At 35.5% G+C, this 23811-nt stretch overlaps 2 protein-coding genes and 1 long non-coding RNA gene across 11 annotated transcripts in view; 2 read left to right on the forward strand and 1 right to left on the reverse strand.

The window, feature by feature from the left end:
- Positions 1-1106, forward strand: part of LOC121910072 — a 45255-nt gene extending 44149 nt beyond the window's left edge. The window contains exon 5 of the mRNA XM_042431050.1: positions 159-1106. Within this exon, the coding sequence (XP_042286984.1) occupies positions 159-298 (140 nt within the window). The 3' untranslated portion in view covers positions 299-1106. The remainder of the gene's footprint in view (positions 1-158) is intronic.
- Positions 1-23811, reverse strand: part of LOC121910067 (solute carrier family 22 member 5-like) — a 99736-nt gene that overhangs the window by 70666 nt on the left and 5259 nt on the right. For 3 of the 8 annotated variants that reach the window (XM_042431031.1, XM_042431033.1, XM_042431032.1), the window contains 3 exons: positions 23413-23493; positions 20324-20404; positions 8533-8613 (listed from right to left, as the gene is read on the reverse strand). In XM_042431031.1, the coding sequence (XP_042286965.1) occupies positions 8533-8613; positions 20324-20404 (162 nt within the window). In that variant the 5' untranslated portion in view covers positions 23413-23493. Of the gene's footprint in view, positions 1-8532; positions 8649-20323; positions 20405-23412; positions 23494-23811 lie in introns of those variants that run through there. The other 5 variants (XM_042431035.1, XM_042431034.1, XM_042431040.1 and 2 more) reach the window with 5 other exon arrangements.
- Positions 6326-9644, forward strand: LOC121910074. Of its 2 annotated transcripts, none has more exons than XR_006099583.1 (3): positions 6326-7446; positions 8519-8650; positions 9099-9644. It is a non-coding gene; the product is annotated as an uncharacterized LOC121910074 (long non-coding RNA). The 2 variants fall into 2 exon arrangements; XR_006099584.1 differs by lacking the exon at positions 6326-7446 and adding an exon at positions 7530-7709.

The following is a 23811-nucleotide window of genomic DNA, read 5'->3' on the forward strand; positions in this document are numbered from 1 at the left end:
TCTGTGTTACAGCATTAAAAACAATGATTTCTATCTACATGATCGTCACATCTGCAGCAACAACAGCTCTGGCAAAAGGTACACTTCAATGTAAAAATGTATTTTTTAATTAACACGTCATTCATCATATCTAATTTGGTTTGATATTTGTTTTCTAGATTGTGTTTCTGGCTTCTCTGTTGTGACTGTGGCTGTGATAGCTGGTGTTACCATTCTGCTTCTCCTTGTGACTCTGTGTGTTGGTCTAAAACATATACGTAAGAAAACAAGACTCATGACTGTTAATGAGGGTAAGTGAAAGACATGCCATAATCTTTATTAATGCATATTTTACAAACCGTACTTGACATTCCTGACCATCATTTTGCTACTGGACTATTTTACAGTTAGGTTACCAAAGTTTTATAGATTTTTGAAAGCTTTTTTCTACATCAGAGGTAGCTGTTGCAGTATGTTCATTTAAATCCACCATGACTTGCAAAGACTTGAGCATTTCTTGCAAAAAGTAATCTATCACAATGATCATTAAATCTCCTTCATTTAATGTTACAGGCTTCCACTAGCATTGCGATTGAGAGTATGGACTAATTTGAAAAATAATCAAATGCATTTCCAAAGAGCAATAAAGCCATTTACAATAATAAAAGAGGACTACCTCTCTCAACTACATTTCACATCTGTTCTTACTTTTTTCCAGCTAATTCTGACAATGAAATTGTCTACTCAGATGTTATGGTGATGAAGAATACAAGGAAAACTCGACCCATCTTTCATCAGAATGCAAAATAATTTTCTCCTAAAACAATAATTCAATCACCAGCCAAAGCCTAAACCCTAACCATAACCTTGTTGGAAACCTCATGTCTAATCTTTAACATGAAATAATGATCAGGGATGATTGACTTTGTGGCTTGGAATAAGAAGTTCAAATAGTCCAACTATGGACTATGTCCAAAGTGAACAAGAATAACTCTTTTTTGAGTTACCATTTTAAAATAGTGGACTTGAACGCATTTGTTTCTCAAACTTAACCATGCTTTTATATGATTTTATTTACTGTTTTTGCTTTGTAATTGTGTGTCATTGTTTACACTTTTTAAAGTGTTTTGTCCTGTGTATTTTACATGTATTTTTTATATAAACATATAACATTCATATATTTTTAATCTAATGTTTCATTTACCAAGGTCAAACAGAATGAAAAGGAGATAACTCCAGTTACTAATAAAAGCAAATGGAGTTTTGCTTGTTTGCACACTTTTATATAATTGTATTTACTGTATTTGCTTTGCAATTGTGCAGCATTGTGTACAAGTGTTTTGTCCTGTGTATTTTACATGTATTTTTCAAATAAATATATTGATGACATTTGTAAATTTTTTGAATGTTTCATTCACCAAGGTCAAACAGAATGAAAAGAAGGAGATACTGTAACTTTAGTTTCTGTGCAACTAATAAAAGCAAGTGGGGTTTTTTCTTGTAATTAGTAAATGGTCAGTAATTTAATAATAAAACGTGTTGCTCATGGGTGACATCTGGAGGACGTAGACTGTTGTTGCAGTAACTAACAGTAAAGTAGAGTACAGTACAGTACAGTAGAATAGAGTACTGTATAATGTCCCAGTGTTGCAGTCAATAATAATATATGAAAGAGGAATACAACAATCGCTTGAAACAACAATCAATACAAAAACTGAATAAGTATAAAGAGACAGCAGTACAGGCTCCAAGCAACAGATCATTTTTACCACAAGATGGAGACAAAAGTCCTCACATGTAACTAGATGATGGTAATGGAACAAAATCATAACAATACATTGAATTTTTTGTAACTTTTGTTAATATCAGTGTGGCTTTTCAGATACTGGATTCATGCACACATTGATATTAGACTGATGCACACACTGTCTCCACCCCAACTGTTACATCATGTTGGAGTAATCCTACTGTTACAGTCCACATGGGCTACATACCGTATGAGAAGGCCACTGTGCAGTTTCAATAATCAAAAGTCCACTTCTTCCAGTCTTTGTTGCCATAAACATTACATGCATCAGTGATTAATTTCTACACCCAGATATTTTTATCATGTTATCTGGGTCCACAGGGTGAGAGCAAAGTTGATGCTGTAACTTAACTCTAATTTTGATTATTTATATGTACTCTTAGCAAGATTGTGTATCTGTGCTCACAGCGGAGGTGAAGTGAGTCACTCCTGTGAGAGTTTTAAGCCTGTCCAGTTTTATATTACATATTGTTATTGCTGAATAGATCACATGGCATACTTAATATCTCAAACATAATTTGAGAAAAGCATTCAGCATCAAATCATAATTAGCTTGTTTACTCTTCATTGTGTCGATCCTCCTACGCAGATGCTCAACCACAACATGGTCATATGTCTCTCTTTCTCAGCAATCTTGACACTGGTCTGATGCTGTGGTTGAAGCTGAGAGATACTATAGGAAAAAAAGCTGTGGTTTCTAACATTGCCCCTCACACGATAGATTATCACGCCTACGGTGTTATTTCCGTTTACATTCCCCTAAATGCAGAGCATGGTAAATAGCATACAGCACGATTTAAAAATAAACAGCATGTGGGTATGTTGAGAGGCAGTGTTCATCTCTTTGTAGTGTCCTTTACAGAAATACAAAATCTCTCATCCTCCACGTCTTTAAGATATGCCTAAATATGTCTTTATACAGCACATGTGTTAGAATCATTCAGAGTTTCATGTGTTTGTGAGCAGATATTTTGCATTTAAATGTTAACATTAGAAACACTATGATCTCTCCTTCATTACACTGCATTTTGCAGTGTTGGGTAACGTAAACATTAAAAATGATTTATTCATTAGTGGAAGCTTTCTGGGGGCTGCGTGTGTCTCATACAGGAGACCTGTAGCTGAGACCTCTGTTTCACATAGTTGATGACAGAATTGACACAAGAACTCTCACCAACTGTGCATGCATTGCTCTTAAAGAAATTTGATTAAAAATATATGCATGTTTTCACTGTTTCCTACTAAAATGAATAAGTTATTTCAAGTATTTTATTAAAACATCACTTTTCCCAACAGAGTGTAACGAAGGTTACAATATTGTAATCGTATTTCTATAAACACAGGCAGAGCCTTCTACTGGACTCTTTGGGTAATACTCTCTTCCTATCACATGCATGCATTCGCCCACTGAAATTTGCACCAGCACCAATGGCCAGCCAATGAGGATGCGCCTACCGATTACATGTGTCTCACACACTATATAAGCAGTGTCTAACCATTGCTCACTATCCAAAACCACTTCAGTGGATGGCATAGGAATGGCAGGGTCCATAACATTCATTCTATATCACAGCCCAACTGAATGTTCGCCCTGCTGCGACATGTCATCAGACTGCCTCACTGAGCCCAACCGGTTATATGTTAGTCGCTGTGGCCCTCCTACTACTTTATTATCTAGCCGCTTATGTGGAGCAGTAGGGAGCCCAACCCAGTCCAGTTAACATGGACCTGAGCTGGGTGAAGACATGGCCTAACCTTGCAGGGGTCATGGGTCATACGCCTAACACCCTGCACAACCCATTTCCTGAGTCATCTTGGATTATGGGAGAATGCAGGTGTATAATATGAACGGGGGGGTCAGGTGTACCACATCTGACACTCACATCACCCTTTTCACAAGTCCTGAGTCGCACCTTTGAGCACAGACCTCGAAAAGGAGCCTGTCATGTCCAAAAGATAGAACCTTATGAATGGACAAGGCGTAGACCAGGACACTGCCCTGCATATGAACTCGACACTCACCCCAATGAACAAGGCCTTCGATGCTACCATGCCATGTGTTGAATGTGCTCGGACCACAGCAGGGGGGTCCTTACCCGCCTGCCTGTAAGCTTGGGAGATGCACTCACAAAGCCAACTAGCTAGGTGCTTCTCAGATAGAGCTTTAACGGCCACTCCCTCTCCATAGCCATGGCACATCCTGACTGCCCGGCTACGAACATGCAAATTTCAGTGGGCAATTGCGCGTGTGACAGGAAAAAGTATTACCCATAGAGTCCAGTAGAGGGCGGAGCCCATGTGAGATAAAACTTCTCAAATGTTTTCAGAAAGTCATCCTGGTAAGTGTAGCCATTCACATAATGACAGGAACAGCTTAGACAGTGCATGACAATTCAGAAATATGAACTAAAGAAAGCAGAAAATACCCACTTTCTGCACCAAAGACTGCCATGATCCAATGGTTTTAACTGGAGAAACCATATTTTAGTTAAATGTCAGTGGTCTTGGTCTCAATACTGCAAGAACCTCAGTAACTTCAGTAAATTCAAATAGGATAAGAAGCAATGTGATTCAGAAGTATTTCGCTTAGAGCAAATAACTGCTTCCTTGATTCTCTCCTCACAACAAAACCAGAAACCAACCCACCTGCTGACAGTGGAAAGTACACAGGTCCGTAAATAAGCCACAAAGAAAACACCCTCATTGTAAAAGTGGTGAGTGATTCTTAAACTTTGAGCTAGTTAATTGAGTTACAGTGTGCATAAAAAAGTGTAATATTTTGTTACTTGTTATATGACTTTTACAATTTCTAAAAGAAATGAATTGTTATGACTAAAACTGTCTTTTAAGTATGCAAATATTACAAACATGGTATCTATATTGTCCAAGCATAATGTTTATGTAAGTATCTTTTTAATATAAACTAAAAAAAACACTTGATAGGTCACTCAAAAAGATCACATATGAAACTGAGCAACTTTTAATTTGTTGATTGTTCTGCCTACATGAGAAAATCACCATGCTTTAAAGATAGTTTGATGTGTGTTTCAACAGAAAAATGATGTTCATCTATATTATCCTCACAGCTCTGCTGCCAACAGCAAAAGGTACAATTTAGGGTAATTGTGTAGTTGATCATTGAACAAAATCATTAAAGATTTACTGATGCAATATTCAAAGAAATTAAAAATAGCTATATATATATATATATATATATATATATATATATATATATATATATATATATATATATATATATATATATATATATGTATATATGTATATAAATTGTATGTTTGCTTGTCTCTAATAGGGTTTATGGAATGTAATCTACCTGAACCTACTCAAACTCGGCAGTGTGTTGGAGTACATGGGGAGCCGTTGATTTTTTACCTGCCCAATGATGCAACAAGGATAACTTTGAAAAAAGATGGGACTAACATTTTAAACATAGTGAATAATAAGGTAGTTGAGTTGGATAAGGAGTACCAAGGTCTCAGTGCATTCTTCACCAATGGAACATTCAGGCTGGATAATACAAGGAAGAGACACTCTGGAGATTACGTGTGGGAAATATATAAGTCTGATGGTAAATTATCACACAAACTCATCATGCATCTAGAAATACAAGGTAGGATTTTTTTTGAGTAAAATGTATTTAATGCTTTTATAAAATACAAACCATGGTCAGTACCAATGTAGAATACTTGAAAAAATGCACTGTAAAGCTAAACAAATGAATGAAAACAAACATATTTATACTTGCCAAATATATGACTTATTAATTATTAGATTGCATTATTGTGTCTGTGTCAAACATTGCTTATGGAATTGTGTGTTATGGTTTGCAAACTGTATTATTTCATATCTAAATTAGGATTATGAATACAATATTTGTAATTTGTAGTGATTTTAAAACAGCAATTTCCTGTAAGTTCCCACATATAAATGCGGCTTGTACTTTCTCTTATTTAACAATATTATGAATACAATGACTTTAAGTGCATTCAACTCTAAGTATATAACTTGTATTTATGCATGTAATACATTCATTAAAACTGCAAGACTTTGAAATATTTTTAAAATATGTAGGTTTTATACTTGGTGAGTTGTCAATTTATTAAGTAAATTGAGCAAAGACTAAGAAAGTCTTATAGAACTGACCTGTATAAGTCCTACCAATTAATATTTTAGAGGTTTCATTCAGGCATTTTGGGGGCTGTAGTTGAATTGTATTTGATTATACTGAGAGGTGTTTCCAATATTTAGTCTAACCTCCATAATATATTATAGTGTAAGCGTACTGTGTATGAATTGTTGTATTTTTATTATATAATCCTATATTTGGATATTCTATATTCATATAATACTTTTATAACTGTTTAATATACTTTTTTAAAAGTTTCACATAATTTTATAATTTACTGTATATACTATATGAATATGTCTACACATAATGTGTCTGCATATTGTCTTTAGCTGACAATGTACAGTATGGATGACATGTTTCAGAGTTTGCACTGGATTCTACTTTGCATTTTATACTGTATATTCTGTATGTGTGACTGTGTGACTCTATGCTGTCTTCCAGCTCCTGTGTCAGAGCCAGCTGTGTTTCAAACGTGTTTGTCACCAGAACAAATGATGGTCACCTGCTCTTCAGAGGGAGATGTCAAAGAGTTCAGTTTGAGTTTAGACGGTTACTCACTGATGCAGACCAGAGCCCACAGTCAGTCTCTGAGTCGCATGACAGAGGACACACCATCACTGGCTTCAAACGCAACTGAACAAGACACACCCAGAGTTTCAAATATAAGCATCAGTTTATATGGTCAACTGACAGGAAACTTGATGTGCAATGTTCAAAACAATGTCAAGGAATGATCAAATTCCTCTTGTTGCTTTCTTTGGTTGATATCAAATCCCCACAGCTAATTCATGATTTTATTTTCCAAAAAAGAAAAAAATATCACACTTTTCTCAGTTGGGTGGTACAGGTCAGCTTTTAGACAAGTAGTCTCAGATTTAAAGATTTTTATAGTGAATGTCAGGGCTTTCCCTTTTCTGTAATGTACAGTCTAACACCTCAGTAATATCCTGTGGGTAGCAAGTACACATCTGGGATTTTGATCTGGTTTGTCCTTGACATTCTTTTTTTTATAAATTACACAACGGCAAATAGATCTCAGTGGATGAAATAAAAGATTGAGCAAGGTAGCCCTTACATTGACATATCTACATTAGGGTAGAAGAACTTCCTGTTGTTTTAAAATTATTACTTCCCACAAAGTGTTTCTGTGTGCATCAACAGTGTAACAGTCTGGCGTTTAAAAAAACACTGAACATTAATTACCATTAGATCCTGACAATACTGTTGCTGTGTTTAAAGAGATTTAAAGTGTTAATGATGATTAATGTTACTACTGCTGTACCATATACATACAAAGATGCACTAGAGATGCACCGATCGAAATCAGTTGGTTTTCAGCTGATCAGCCATGACCAGTGACCAGCCCCAATCAGTCTCATTTATCCCATTTTTCCACACATAGCCTCACTATGTTTCATGTCACGCACACAACAGCAGCTGTGGCACAGACAGTTTAGCCACACACATGTCAATGGCGTCATACCTCTACCAAAGAGTAAACACGCACAAGGTGCATACGGCGGCGTTGTGTTTGTCCACTACAATGGCGTCTACCAAAGAGTAACTTACACAGATACAAGATAGTACATAGGCGTTGTGGTTGTTCCTGTAACTATATCTTTTAGGCGGAAGAATGATTTTAGTCATTGGACGTCTGGATCTTAAGTTATCAGAGAAATAAACTGGGCAAACGTTAGCAGCAGCTCGGCTAACAGCCCATACCGGAAATCGGGTCGTCACCGTACATCGTCGGAGAAACAATGATTTTTTAAGGTGAAACAGCTTTAATTAGTATTTTTAACGATTTTAATCTGCATGCACATTTGTTTTGGAGAGGAGGAGACCTCTGCGGATAATTCGGCTCCAGGGAGAAACCGGCCCAACATCTGGATCTAAACTTATAAGAGAAATAAACCGAACAAGTGTTAGCAGCAGCTCGGCTAACAGCCTGTACCGGACGTTCGGTGGTCGCTGTACATCGTCGGAGAAACACTGTGTTTTTAGGTGAAACGGCTTTATTCAGTGTTTTTACATGTAATCTCCGGGTTCGTTTGTTCTGGAGAGGAGGAGACCTCCGTGGGTAATTCGGCCCCCGGTAAAAACATCCCGAATGATTAACACTGGAGTAATCCTATCCCGGTGAAGCTGGTTATTAACAACGAAGACAACGACTCCCATGATCCCTTGCTACTTCACACCGTCATCACACTCCGTCTTTGTTATTGTTTTGAATGAGAGACCCCTAGCGGCTGACATTACATATTGTGCGTTTAAATAGTTAAAGAACATACAGTTGAATTTCAATATTTCATTAAAGAAAAGTTACAAAATGTTTGTATGTGCTGTCAATTGTAGTTCTTAGACAGAAAGGACATGTATAAAATTCTTATAAAGAAAGAAAATCGAATTTGGATCGGAATCGGCAGGCCAGACTTTTAAAGAATTGGAAATTGGAATCAGCAAAGAAAATTGCAGTCTTTAATGTGCACAGCCTGCCTCTGATGAAGAAATTTCCACCATTCAATTCTAATTTACATTGTCTCTATATCTAATTTGAGTTCATATTTGTTTGTGTTTTCTAGCTGCCAACACTCACTTCCCTTCTGTGACTGTGGGTGTGATAGCAAGCCTTGCCACTCCACTTCTCCTTTTGGCGCTGTTTTTTGGTATCAAACATCTGCAAAAGAAAACAAGACCCATGAGTGTTACTGAGGGTAAGAGAAAGATTTTCTCCACATTCAAATGTCTTTATCTTCATTTTGTGTCATACTGACAAATATGCAGGTTTATCCAAATTAGTAAGCCATGTACAGTATACTTGACATTTCTGAAAGTAATTTTGCAAAGCATGGGCTACTGCAGTTTATAGATGTTGGAAAGCATCTGACGTAGCTCCTGCACTGCATCTAATGACGTGCACCATGAGAATATGATCAATATGCAAAAACTTATATTGTTTGAATCAATCAAAATTTTAAAAATGTATTTTGAATATTTTTAAAGTTTTGTTAAACCATTCTGTGGCAAGAGAGTTGAAAGCATGGACTGATTTTAAAAGGTCTCAAATACATTACCACACAACGATGACATACTTTGACATTGTTCAGTGTGATGGATTCTCTTTGTTAGATACATTTCAAGAGTCTGCTTTACTTCTTTCAGGTAATGCTGAAGATGAAATTGTCTACTCAGATGTTGTAGTGATGAAGAACAGGAGAAAAAACAGACCCAACTCAGATCAACACGCAGCTTAATTTTCTCCTGAAACATTATTCATGACTTTGCTTTAGCCTTTTGCAAGGGACTTCATATCCAAACCTAAGAAAATGTGGGATCATTGACTTTGTGTTTACAGTAGAAGAAAAATTTAAATAAAAAAAATGATTTCCCCGTCCAGACATTGTAATGCCAACAATCATGAAACAGCATCCTATTTGGTGACATCCATCATTTTTACCAGGCTTTACCACTAGCCAGTATGTAAACATGCAGTATATCAATAAAGTGTTATCTGACCTAGAGTACTATAGGGAGTCATTGTTTTTCTTAACATATCTACATATTGCAGTTTGGTGAAAAACAGTACTTAATTTCTACTTCATTTTTAAGCTACCATTTCATTTTTAATGCATTCATGCGGTTGCTTCTCAAATATAACAGTGCCTTTATGATTCTATTTTTCAGTGACTTTGAATGCTTTGTAACTGTGTGGCATTGTAAATTAATAAACATACCTGTATATGGATATAATTTATATATTTTTAAAAAATAATCAAGTGACAGCCCCAACCTAAACTCTAAAGTTAAGCTTACTGACCTTGCATCTAACTATCTATCTATCATCTAGAGATTAATAAGATTTAACTTTGTGTTTAAGACAAACAAAGAGAAAGCAATTGTCACTTACAGACAGTGGCACAGAGGTCAAAGGGAAAGTGCACTCTCACATGAAAAACATCAGATATGTATGACTGGTATAAGGCAAAGGTCCATAGCTAACTTTTGTCAGTTATTTAGGATATAGAGGAAATTTAACATGATGTTTAATGCTTATTTGATTCATGTGTTACAACAGTATAATATAACTTCCATCTACATAATCATTACAGCTCTAGTAAAATGTACACTTCAGTGAATAGTATTAACAGTGTGGTGTATAGACCAAACCTAAGTAAAACATTATTGATGCAATATTGTCAATATTACAGACAATCACAACATTTTAAAACAAGCTAATAGTTGTTGGTGACATGTGCATGTAACAGTCCAATTTGCATTGAATATAATATTTTTTTTCCTTTTGATTCTTCAGCAATGATTTTAAAATTGCAGAGTTACTTTGAGCATTTCTGAATTAGGTTCCAAATGTAACAGCTTTTTTGTTTTTTTGTTTTGTAATTGTGTGTGGCATTGTGGGAGACTGGTAAATTAATATATTGTATATAGAAGACTTTGTTCTGCTCATGAGCAATGCACTTCCTCTTCAGTGTTATGTTTCCTGTCTGCATTTTATCATACAAGCCAAGATCAAGTATAAAGTGCAAAAGCAAACAACATGGTCTTAAGGTTACCATACAATTAGGAAGGGAAAGCTGAAAATGCTTTGTTTCACAGTGGTTTGTAATTTGTAATTGGTCAGTGAGCAATGAAAAAGTGAATCTCATGGGTGACTGCAAAAACAGTTACTACCTGCCAGCTTTGAAGTAGGCTGACTTAAAAGCAGTGTAGTGATCTTCATCGACCACACGATGGGGCCATAAGCCATCACATGTAACTGCATAATGGCCACCAAAGGAAATAATCATCATTGTATCTTTGGTAAGAGTCCTTTTAACCACCACCGCCCATGTGATCAATAATAGTTGGAGTAGAAAAGGTCTTGTACATTAATTGAGTAGATTATAAACATTTTTTCAACTGGGATTATAAACATTTGGGATTATAAACTGCTGTGTCAATTAACAGATTCTGATATTTCTTTCTTGTTGCCTGGCTAATCCACTGGGCGGCAACAAAATGCATGTAGAGCTGAAACAGTTGTTTAATCAACTAATCAGTCAACAGATGATGAATCTGTAATAATTTGTGATAATCAATACATTTTCAAAGATTTCAAAGTTATGTTTTAAGACATCACCCAAAAATGCCAAACATTCTCTAGTTCCTGCTTCTCAGATGTATGGATTTTCTGCTTTTCTTTGTCATTTATGATAATTAACTGAGTATCTTTGCGATTTGGATTGCAAATGTACTGTAAACGGGCTTATGACCATTAAAACAAAATGTACTTACTGGAAAAACTGACCACTCACCTCCTTAGAGGGTCTAGTACAACCAAATACTAAACAAGACTTTTTAGGCGACCGAAATGTTATAATTAACTTTCATGAACTAAAAACACACTGATAACGACGGATAAGCCTATATTCTGTGAATCTGGGGTTAGGCCATGGTTATGTTACCTAACCAACGTTGTCCCTGTGATATAAGAACCACGCAGAGCTTTAGCAACAAAATGTAAGGCAAATGCCTGTCCTTCATTTCAGTTGCTGCACCTCTGTCTTTGTGAGGCAACTATTTTGCATTTAAGTGTTTTCTTAACATTAGAAATACTATGATGTGTCCTTGATTTTACTGCATTTTGTACAGTGTTTGGTAAGGCAAACATTAAAAATGATTTATTCATTAATGGAGGCTTTCTGGGGGCTGCATGTGTCTCATACAGGAGACCTGTAGCTGAGACCTGTTTCATATGGTTGATGGCAGAACTGACATATAAGCTACCTCACCAATTGTGCAAGCATTGCCCTTAAATATATGCGATTAAAAATATAGCAATAATTTCCACATATTAAAAGTAGGCTATGGCTTAAAATACATGTAGGAATTATTATATATGACTTAAGTATAGAGTATTTTTTGCTGTTAAGTTGGATGATGAAGAAACCACCTTAAAAAGTAATGCCAGACCGTTTCTGCTACCAAAGCAAAGAGCTGAAAAGTCGTTAATGACTGATTAGGTCTATCTGACTGAAATGTTGCATTTATAATCATGGGAGCCAATTAACAGTGTTGATTATTTCTTTTAATAAAAGACAAGCTTTCATTTTTATTTCCAGTTATCATCACATGGTTGTCTCATATTATTCTGAGCTGCAGTGATGGAATCAGAGGTTAAAATCATCCACACTGTCAGCTGTCACTCTGGGGATAAAATAAACTTTGCACAATTAAAATGTCCTCTTTATGGGATTAGTGTGGTAAACAATCTCTCCGTTTGTTAGAAGCTCTGTTTTAAAACCAGAATGGAAATAGCAAGTCTGGAACAATGAAATGTTTCCACTGACCTATTGCTCTCTTTTACTTGTCACTTTATTGTAACTCAGGACTTTTGTCTATCTCAGGATCCTGTAGGAATGATGACTCCATTGATCTGATTGGTCAGTGTTGACAGGTTGTGATCCAATCCTCTGAAGATCCTCTGTTCAGCCTCTGTTACCATGGTGATGTACCCCGTTAAGAAGTGAACTACTGTCGTAGGACTGAAAACCCAGAGTTAAACCTGAAGTTACCTCGCTAACCCCAAATCCTGTTTTGTAGTACAGGCCTCTGGTCATGGCGGTGAGTGAGTCAGTCTGGCAGTGTCGGACAGGTTGAGGCTGTGGTTCAATGCCAATTTTGACCACTTTATAGCGATTCAATACAACTTTTAGTTATTTTTTCAATATCTTTTGAGTTTAATAGGAATTATGGAGCTGTTTTTGTTTACATTTGTAACCCTTTTTTTGCTGAAATAAATAATTCAAAGTTTCGACAAGTTTGGAGTGCGTCTTGAAAACCACCACGGGCTCAAACTGTTACCCATTCAAGGCATCGCTACCCTCAGATGCCGGGACAAGCTGGAACACCTTCCAGAGATCATCCTGCCACGATGCTATATGAGCCCCCCTCTGGATCACCCCAGCTCTGCCAATACAAGGAAAACTCGACCTATCTCACATCAGAATACAAAATAATTTTCTTCTGAAACAATAATTCAATCACCAGCCCAAGCCTAAACCCTAACCATAACCTTGTTGGAAACCTCATGTTTAACCTTTAACATGAAATAATGATCAGGGATCACTGACTTTTGGGAAAAATAGTCACATTTTAACCTGCAGTGATTAGGATGCTTGTTACCATATCTATATTGCTCTATGGACTATTTCCAAAGTAAACAAGAATAGTTTTATTTTCTTTTGATTTTTTAGTTTCTGTTTTAATTGTGGGGTTGTTTTCTAAGTATTCATGAATTTGCTTCTCAAACATAACCATGTTTTTATATTTCATTTACTGTTTTCGCTTTGTAATTGTGTGGCATTGTATACATTTTTTGTGTGTTTTGTCCAATGTATTTTACAAGTATTTTTCAAATACACATATTCATAATATTCATATATTTTAAATCTAGTGTTTCATTCACCAAGGTCAAACAGAATAAAAAGGAGATATTTTAACTTCAGTTTCTGTGCAACTAATAAAAGCAAATGGAGTTGTGCTTGTAATTAGAAAATGGTCAGTAATTTAATAATAAAAAATATTGCTCATGGGTGACATCTGGAGGACTTATACTGTTGTTGCAGTAGTTACTAAGAGTCGAGTAGACTAACTGCATCGAACAAAGGATTTGTCTCCATATTTGTTCTGTTACATCTTAATGCCGCATTCGACACAATTGACCATCAAATCCTTTTGCAGAGAGTGGAACATTTAATTGGCATTAAAGGAACTGCACTAAGCTGGTTTCAGTCCTATTTATCAGACCGATTTCAGTTTGTACATGTTAATGATGAATCCTCCGTGAAGGCAAAAGTTAGACACGGAGTTCCACAAGGTTCTGTACTTGGACCAATTCTATTCACCTTGTATATGCTTCCTTTAGGTAATATTATTAGGAAACACTCCATAAAATTTCATTGTTATGCAGATGATACCCAATTAAATTTATCAATGAAGCCTGATGAAACCAATCAGTTAAACAAACTCCAAGCACACCTTAACGACATAAAGACCTGGATGACCTGCAATTTTCTACTACTAAACTCAGATAAAACTGAAGTTATTGTGCTTGGCCCTAAACACCTTAGAAACACATTATCTACTGATATAGCTACTCTGGATGGCATTACCCTGGCCTCCAGCACCACCGTAAGGAATCTGGGAGTTATCTTTGATCAGGATATGTCCTTTAACTCCCACATAAATCAAATCTCAAAGACTGCCTTTTTTCACTTACGTAATCTCGTAAAAATCAGGCACATCCTGTCCCAAAAAATGCAGAAAAACTAGTCCATGCATTTGTTACTTCTAGGCTGGATTATTGCAATTCCTTATTATCAGACTGCTCTAACAAGTGTCTAAAGACTTTCCAGCTGGTCCAGAATGCAGCTGCACGTGTACTGACTAAAACTAGAAACGGAGATCACATTTCTCCCATTTTAGCTTTGCTACATTGGCTTCCTGTAAAATCTAGAATAGAATTTAAAATCCTTCTCCTAACTTACAAAGCCCTTAATGGTCAGGCACCATCATATCTTGAAGAGCTCATAGTACCGTATTATCCCACTAGAACACTGCGCTCCCAGAATGCAGGCTTACTGGTGGTTCCTACAGTCTTTAAAAGTAGAATGGGAGGCAGAGCCTTCAGCTATCAGGCTCCTCTCTTGTGGAACCATCTTCCAGATTTGGTCCGGGGTGCGGACACCCTCTCTATGTTTAGGAGTAGGCTTAAAACTTTCTTTTTTGATAAAGCTTATAGTTAGGGCCGTCCAGGCTCACCTTGGATCAGCCCTTAGTTATACTGCTATAGGCCTAGACTGCTGGGGGACTTCCCATGATGCACTGAGCTTCTCTCTCCTCCTCCTCCTCTCCATCTGTATGCATTCATGTAACAACAATGCATGTCACTAACTTTGCTTCCTCCCCGTAGTTTTTTGTGCTTTCTCATCTCGCAGGAAAACTTGGGATGCAGGCTGAGCCTTCGCGGTCCTTCGCAGTCCTGTTGGCATCCTTCCCTGGCTATTGCTACTTATTGTTATTGTTATGATTTGGCGCCATATAGATAAAAATTGATCGATTGATTGATTGATTGAATTAATATGCTTCTCAAACATAACCATGCTTTTATATGATTTTATTCACTGTTTTTGCTTTGTAATTGTATGGTATTGTGTACATTTAGTGTTTTGTCCTGTGTATTTTATATGTATTTTTCAAATAAACATATTGATAACATTTGTATATTTTTAATCTAATATTTCATTCACCAAGGTCAAACAGAATGAAAAGAAGGAGATACTGTAACTTCAGTTTCTGTGAAACTAATAAAAGGCAAGTAGAGGAGAGTTCTGTATAATGTCCCAATGTTGCAGTCAGTAATAACATATAAAAGAGGAATACAACAATCACCTAAAACAACAATCAATACAAAAAATGTGTATCAGTACGAAGAGACAGAAGTACAAGCTCCAAGCAACAGATAATTTTTACCACAAGATGGAGACAAAAGTCCTCACATGTAACTAGATGATGGTAATGGAACAAAATCATAACAATACATTGAATTTGTTGTAACTTCTTGTAACTTCAGTATGGCTATTCAGATACTGGATTCATGCATACATTGATACTGGACTGATGCACTACACTGTCTCCACCCCAACCGTTACATCATGTTGGAGTCGTCCTACTGTTACAATCCACATGGGCTACATACAGTATGAGAAGGCCACTGTGCACTTTAAACAAGCAAAAGTACACTTTTTCCAGTCTTTGTTGCCATAAACTATACATGCATCGGTGATTCATTTCCACACTCAGATATTCTTGTTATGTTATCTGGGTCCACAGGGTGAGAGCAAAGTTGATGCTGTAACTTAACTCTAATTTTGATTATTTATATGTACTCTTAGCAAGATTGTGTATCTGTGCTCACAGCAGAGGTGAAGTGAGTCTCTCCTGTGAGAGTTTTAAGCCTGACCAGTTTTATTTTGCGTATTGTTATTGCTGAATAGATCACATGGCATATTTTGATAATTTGAGAAAAGCATTCAGCATCAAGTCATAATTAGCTTGTTTACTCTTCACTGTGTCTATTCTCCTACACAGATACTCAACCACAACATGATCACATGTCTCTCTTTCTCAGCCATCTTGACAGCTGTGGTTTTTAACAGACCCCCTCACACAATAGATTATCACGCCTAAGATGTTATTTCCGTTTGCATTTCTCTAAATGCATTTCTCTAAATGCAGAGCATGGTAAATAGTATACAGTAGATGATTTAAAAATAAACACCATGTCTGTATGTTGTATGAAGTGTTCATCTCTTTGTAGTGTCCTTTACAGTAATACAAAATCTCTCATCCTCCACAGCTTTAAGACATGCTTGCATATGAGTTGAGAGATAAAAACATAATAGGTTTTTATACAGCACATGGGTGTAAGAACCATTCAGAGTCTCATGTCTTTGTGAGTGAATATTTTGCATTTAAATGTTGTCTTAACTTTAGAAATACCATGATGTGCCCTTCATTACACTGCATTTTGTACAGTGTTTGGTAAGGAAAATATTAAAAATGATTTATTCATGGAGGCTTTCTGGGGGCTGCATGTGTCTTATACAGGACCCCTGTAGCTGAGACCTCTGTTTCACATGGTTGATGACAGAATTGACAAACGAGCCCTCTCACCCACTGTGCATGCATTGCCCTTAAAGAAATGTGATGCATGTTCTCACTGTTTCCTATTAAAATGAGTAAGGTATTTCAAGAATAATGTGTAATAATAAATTTAGAACTACACAAATGTACAAATGTTAAATCTGTATGCCATCTTTTCTTGTAGGCAGCTGACATTCACTAATCTGTGTGATATGTGTCTTGACTAATGGACTTACATCTTTTGTAGAGATATATTGAGACATCCTGGCAACTAAAATAAATAATAGTAGTGTAATTATATTCACACCACTACACACTAATCTTTTCCATTTCCAGAAAAAAGGTATTATCATCATCAGGTGTGATCTTTTAAAGTGGTTAATATCTAAATGCTGTAATTATCTGTAGAATTCACGTTAGCTAAAAAACACTGATGTGCCCTAATCTCCTTGATAGTATGTTGTAAATGCATTCAGAAAGTCATCCAGGTAAGTGTAGCCATTCACATAACAGCTTAGACAATGCATGACAATTCAGAAATATGAACTAAAGACAACAGAAAATACCCTCTTGGTCTCAATACTGCAAGAGGCTCAGTTACTTTAGTAAATTCAAATAGGATAAGAAGCAGTGTGATTCAGAAGTACTTTGCTTAGAGCAAATAACTGCTTCCTTGATTCTCTCCTCACAACAAAACCAGAAACAAACCCGCCTGCTGACAGTGGAAAGTTCACAGGTCCGTGAATAAGCCACAAAGAAGACACCTCATTGTAAAAGTGGTGAGTGAATTTTAAATTTTGAGCCAGTTATTGGAGTTACAGTGTGCAGAAAAAAGTGTAATATTTTATTACTTGTTACATGATTTTTACAATTTCTAAAAGAAGAAATGAATTCTTATGACTAAAACTGTCTTTTAAGTACTCAAATATTACAAACATGGTATCTACATTGTCCAAGCATAATGTTTCTGTAAGCGTCTTTTTAATTTAACTGAAAAAAAACTTGATAGTACGTTCAAAAAGATCACATATGAAACTGAGCTACTTTTAATTAATTGATTGTTCTGCCTACATGAGAAAATCACCATGCTTTAAAGATAGTTTGATGTGTGTTTCAACAGAAAAATGATGTTCATCTACATGATCCTCACAGCTCTGCTGCCAACAGCAAAAGGTACAATTTAGGGTAATTGTGTAGTTGATCATTGAACAAAATCATTAAAGATTTACTGATGCAATATTCAAAGAAATTAAAAATAGCTACTGTACACACACACATACATATATACATATATATATATATAAAAATTGTATGTTTGCTTGTCTCTAATAGGGTTTATGAAATGTAATCTATCTGAACCTACTCAAGGTCGGCAGTGTGTTGGAGTACATGGGGAGCCGCTGATTTTTTACCTGCCGACTGATGCAACAAAGATAATGTTGAAAAAAGATGATACTACCATTTTAAAAACATTAAATAATAAGGTAGTTGAGTTGGATAAGGAGTACCAAGGTCTCAGTGCACTCTTCACCAATGGAACATTAAGGCTGGATAATGCAAGGAAGAGACACTCTGGATTTTACGTGTGGGAAATATATAAGTCTGATGGTAAATTATCACACGAACTCATCATGCACCTAGAAATACAAGGTAGGATTTTTTTTTAAATGTATTTAAATACTTTTATAAAATACAAACCATGGTCAGTACCAACTTGAAAAAATGTACTGTAAACCTAAACAAATGAATGCAAACAGAGACATATTTATACTTGCCAACTATATGACTTATTAATTATTAGATTGCATTAATGTATCTGTGTCAAACATTGCTTATAGAATTGTGTGTTAAGGTCTTCAAACTGTATATTTTATATCTAAATTGGGATTATGAATACAATATTTGTAATTTGTAGTTATTTTAAAACAGCAATTTCCCGTAAGTTCCTACATATAAATGCGGCTTGTTCTTTCTCTTATTTAACAGTATTATGAATACAATGATTTTAAGTGCATTCAACTCTAAGTATATAACTTGTATTTATGCCTGTAATACATTCATTAAAACTGCAAGACTTAGAAATATTTTTAAAATATGTAGGTTTTATACTTGGTGAGTTGTCAATTTATTAGGTAAATTGAGCAAAGACTAAGGCAGTTTTATAGAACTGACCTGCATAGGTCCTACCCTAATTAACATTATACTTTTCAATTTTTGTTGAAAATATTTTAGAGGTTTCATTCAGGCATTTTGGGGGCTGTAGTTGAATTGTATTTGATAATACTGAGAGGTGTTTCCAATATTTAGTCTAACCTCCATAATATATTATAGTGTAAGCGTACTGTGTATTAATTGTTGTATTTTTACTATATAATCCTATATTTGGATATTTTATATTCATATAATACTTTTATAACTGTTTAATATACTTTTTTAAAAGTTTCACATAATTTTATGATTTACTGTATATACTATATGAATATGTCTATACATAAGGTGTCTGCATATTGTCTTTAGCTGACAATGTACAGTATAGATGACATGTTTCAGAGTTTGCACTGGATTTTGCTTTGCATTTTATACTGTATATTCTGTATGTGTGACTGTGTGACCATATGCTGTCTTCCAGCTCCTGTGTCAGAGCCAGCTGTGTTTCAGACATGTTTGTCACCAGAACAAGTGAAGATCACCTGCTCTTCTGAAGGAGATGTCAAAGAGTTCAATTTCAGTTTGGACGGTTACTTACTGATGCAGATTAGAGCCTACAGTCAGTCTCTGAGTCGCATGACAGAGGACAAACCATCACTGGCTTCAAACGCAACTGAACAAGACACACCCAGAGTTTCACATATAAGCATCAGTTTATATGGTCAACTGACAGGAAACTTGAAGTGCAATGTTCAAAACAATGTCAGCAAAGAAGAAACAGTTATCCAGCTGACAAGCTGTAAAGGTACTGTATCTCAAGGAATGATCAAATTCCTTTTTTTTTTTTGTTGCTTCCTTTGGTTGATATCAAATCCCCACAGCTAATTCATGATTTTGTTTTCCAAAAAAGAAAAAAATATCACACATTTCTCAGATGGGTGGTACAGGTCAGCTTTTAGACAAGTAGTCTCAGATTTAAAGATTTTTACAGTGAATGTCAGGGCTTTCCCTTTTCTGTATATGTACAGTCTGACACCTCAGTAAAATCCTGTGGGTAGCAAGTACACATCTGGGATTTTGATCTGGTTTGTCCTTGACATTCTTTTTTTTAAATTACACAACGGCAAATAGATCTCAGTGGATGAAATAAAAGAATGAACAAGAAATAGTTCAGAAAGCTCTTGGTAGCCCTTAGATTGACATATCTACATTAGGGTAGAAGAACTTCCTGTTGTTTTAAAATTATTACTTCCCTCAAAGTGTTTCTGTGTGCATCAGCAGTGTAACAGTCTGGCGTTTAGAAAAACACTGAACATTAATTACTGCTAAATCCTGACAATACTGTTGCTGTGTTTAAAAATTTTTAAATTATTAATGATGATTAATGTTACTGCTGCTGTACCACATGCATAAAAATGTGCACAGCCCCTGTCTGATTTTGGCAAGAAATTTCTGCCATTCAACCCTAATTTACATCCTCTCTATATCTAACTTGGGTTCATATTTGTTTGTGTTTTCTAGCTGCCATTACTCACTTCCCTTTTGTGACTGTGGGTGTAATAGCAAGTCTTACCGCTCCAATTCTCCTTTTGTCGCTGTTTTTTGGTATCAAACATCTGCAAAAGAAAACAAGACCCATGAGTGTTACTGAGGGTAAGAGAAAGATTTTCTCCACATTCAAATGTCTTTATCTTCATTTTGTGTCATACTGACAAATATACAGGTTTATCCAAATTAGTAAGCCATGTACAGTATACTTGACATTTCTGAAAGAAAATTTTGCAAAGCATGGTCTACTGCAGTTTATAGATGTTGGAAAGCGTTTGTGGTAGCACCATGAAAATCAATATGCAAAAACCTATATTGGTTGAATCAATCAAAAAGTCAAAAATATATTTTGAATATTGTTAAAGTTTTGTTAAACCATTCTGTGGTAAGAGAGTTGAAAGCATGGACTGATTTTAAAAGGTCTCAAATACATTACCACACAACAGTAACATACTTTGACATTGTTCAGTGTGATGGATTCTCTTTGTCAGATACATTTCAAGAGTCTGCTTTACTTCTTTCAGGTAATGCTGAAGATGAAATTGTCTACTCAGATGTTGTAGCGATGAAGAACAGAAGAAAAAACAGACCTGACATGGATCATCATGCAGCTTAATTTTCTCCTAAAACATTATTCATGACTTAGCTTTAGCCTAAATCCTAACCTTAACTTTGCAAGGGACTTCATATCCAAACCTAAGAAAATGTGGGATCATTGACTTCAGGTCTACAGTAGAAGAAAAAATTAAATAAAAAAATGATTTCCCCGTCCAGACATTGTAATGCCAACAATCATGAAAAAGCATCCCATCTGGTGACAGCCATCATTTTTACCAAGCTTTACCACTAGCCAGTAAGTAAACGTGCAGTATATCAATAAAGTGTTATCTGACCTAGAGTACTATAGGGAGTCATTGTTTTTCTTAACATATCTACATATTGCAGTTTGGTGAAAAACAGTACTTTATTTCTACTTCATTTTTGAGCTACCATTTCATTTTTAATGCATTCTTGCAGTTGCTTCTCAAATATAATTTGAATTTATGATTTTATTTTTCAGTGACTTTGAATGCTTTGTAACTATGAACAATAAAAACAATAATGTAAACAATTATCAAAAGACAGCCCCAATCAAAACCCTAAAGTTACGCTTACTGAAGACCTTGTATCTAACTATCTATCTAACATCTGGAGATTAATAAGATTTAACTTTTTGTTTTAGACAAAAAAAAAAAAAAAAAGAGAAAGCAATTGTCATTTGCAGACAGAATAGCACAGAGGTCAAAGGGAAAGTGCATGAAAAACATCAGATATGTATGTATGACTGGTATAAGGCAAAGGTCCATAGCAAACGTTTCTCAGTTATTTAGGATATAGAGGAAATTTAACATGATGTTTTAATGCTAATTTGATTCATGTGTTACAGCAGTAAAATATACCCTCCATCTACATAATCATTGCAGCTCTAGTAAAAAGTACACTTCAGTGAATAGTATTAACAGTGTGGTGTATAGACCAAACCTAAGTAAAACATTATTGATGCAATATTGTCAATATTACAGACAATCACAACATTTTGGAAAAAAGTTAACAGTTATTGGTGACATGTGCATGTAACAGTCCAAATTACAGTGAATATAATACTTTTATACTACTTCCTTTTGATTCTTGAACTAAGATTTTAAAATTGCAGAGTTAATTTGAGCATTTCTGAATTAGGTTCCAAATGTAACAGCTTTTTTGTTTCCTTTTGTTTTGTAATTGTGTGTGGCATTGTGGGAGATTAGTTAATAAATACATTGCATACAGAAGACTTTGTTCTGCTCATGAGCAACGTGTTTCCTCTTCAATGTTATGTTTCCTGTCTGCATTTTATCATACAAGCCAAGATCAAGTATAAAGTGCAAAAGCAAACAACACAGTTTTAAGGTTATCATACAACTGGGAAGAGAAAGTTGAAAATGCTTTGTTTCACAGTGGTTTGTAATCTGAATTGGTCAGTGATGTAACTATAAAAAAGTGAACCTCATGGGTGACTGCAAAAATTGTTACTACCAGCCAGCTTTGACGCAGGCTATTGAGTTGAAAGCAGTGTAGTGATCTTCATCGACCACACGATGGGGCCATAAGCCATCACATGTAACTGCATAATGGCCACCAAAGGAAATAACCATCATCATTGTATCTTTGGTGAGAATCCCTTTAACCATCACAGCCCATGTGATCAAGAATAGTTGGAGTAGAAAAGGTATTGCACACTGATTGAGGATTGTGATTATAAACATTTTTCATTTGGGATTATAAATTGCAAATCAGTTAATTAACAGATTCTGATATTTTTTTTCTTGTTGCCCGGTTTATCCACTGGGCGGCAACAAAATGCATGTAGTGCTGAAACAATTAGTTGTTTAATTGACTAATCAGTCAACAGAAAAAAAATCTGTATTAATTTCTGATAATCAATAAATTTTCAAAGATTTGTTTTAAGACGTTTTTCACCCAAAAATACCAAATATTTTCTAGTTCCTGCCTCTCAAATGTGAGGATTTGCTGCTTTTCTTTGTCATTTATGATAGTAAACTGAATATCTTTATGATCTGGACTGCTTGGACAGCAAAATATTTTGCTGAAATAATACTCACCAGAAAAAAAAATAGTTGTCGATTGTTTAGCTAACTAAAAAGTTTAGTTTTTCTATCCTTAACCATTAACACAATCTTCCCTTAACATTAACCAAGTACTTTAGGTACTTTTAACTTAACCACAGAGGTGGCATATCAGTAAAGGCATATATGAGTCTTTTTAGAAACTGTCATATGGGTCATTTTAGAAGACACTGACAAGAGCCCTACTGGGTGACTGCCCCATGATCATGAACAACCTGACACTGTAGGAGAACTCAGTGCTACCCCTTCCTCTGATTTTTTGAGTTCAAACATATTGAATTAGTTGCATTCATTTAAACAGTTTTTCAAAGACAGATTTCCTGCATCACTTTCTTGATTAACTCCCTTCATCATGTCAGACAACAATGACAGGTCAATATATACAGTTATTGCTAGAACAAACAACTTACCACATTTATACTGTAAGGAAATCCCTTTTTCCATAAGCTTCATGTAAGAAAGTGTCTGTCACTCTTTGGGCAGAAGAGGAACTGAGGAAGAGAGAGGATGGGGGAGGTTTAGCAGAGTGTAATGGGTGATGATTGTGACCTCTGCGCATGGTTCCCTGTAACAACTACTCACTCTCACATCATTTATTATCCCTAACTCCACTACACTGTAGTGCAAACCACATCCATCTACTCCTTAAGAGCTGCCTTGGTCTCTCTATGTTAAGCCTTGTTGCAGTCTCTTTTGGTTGTTCATTGAGATGATTTCTTTAACTCTGTCTCTCCAAATCTGCTTTTTACATATCTTACTCTTCATATCAATAAAGGACAGAATATGCTGAGTGAGCAGCTTGTTTTGCA

The sequence above is a fragment of the Thunnus maccoyii genome, chromosome 13, assembly GCF_910596095.1.
Source record: "Thunnus maccoyii chromosome 13, fThuMac1.1, whole genome shotgun sequence".
Classification (NCBI taxonomy): Eukaryota; Metazoa; Chordata; class Actinopteri; order Scombriformes; family Scombridae; genus Thunnus; species Thunnus maccoyii.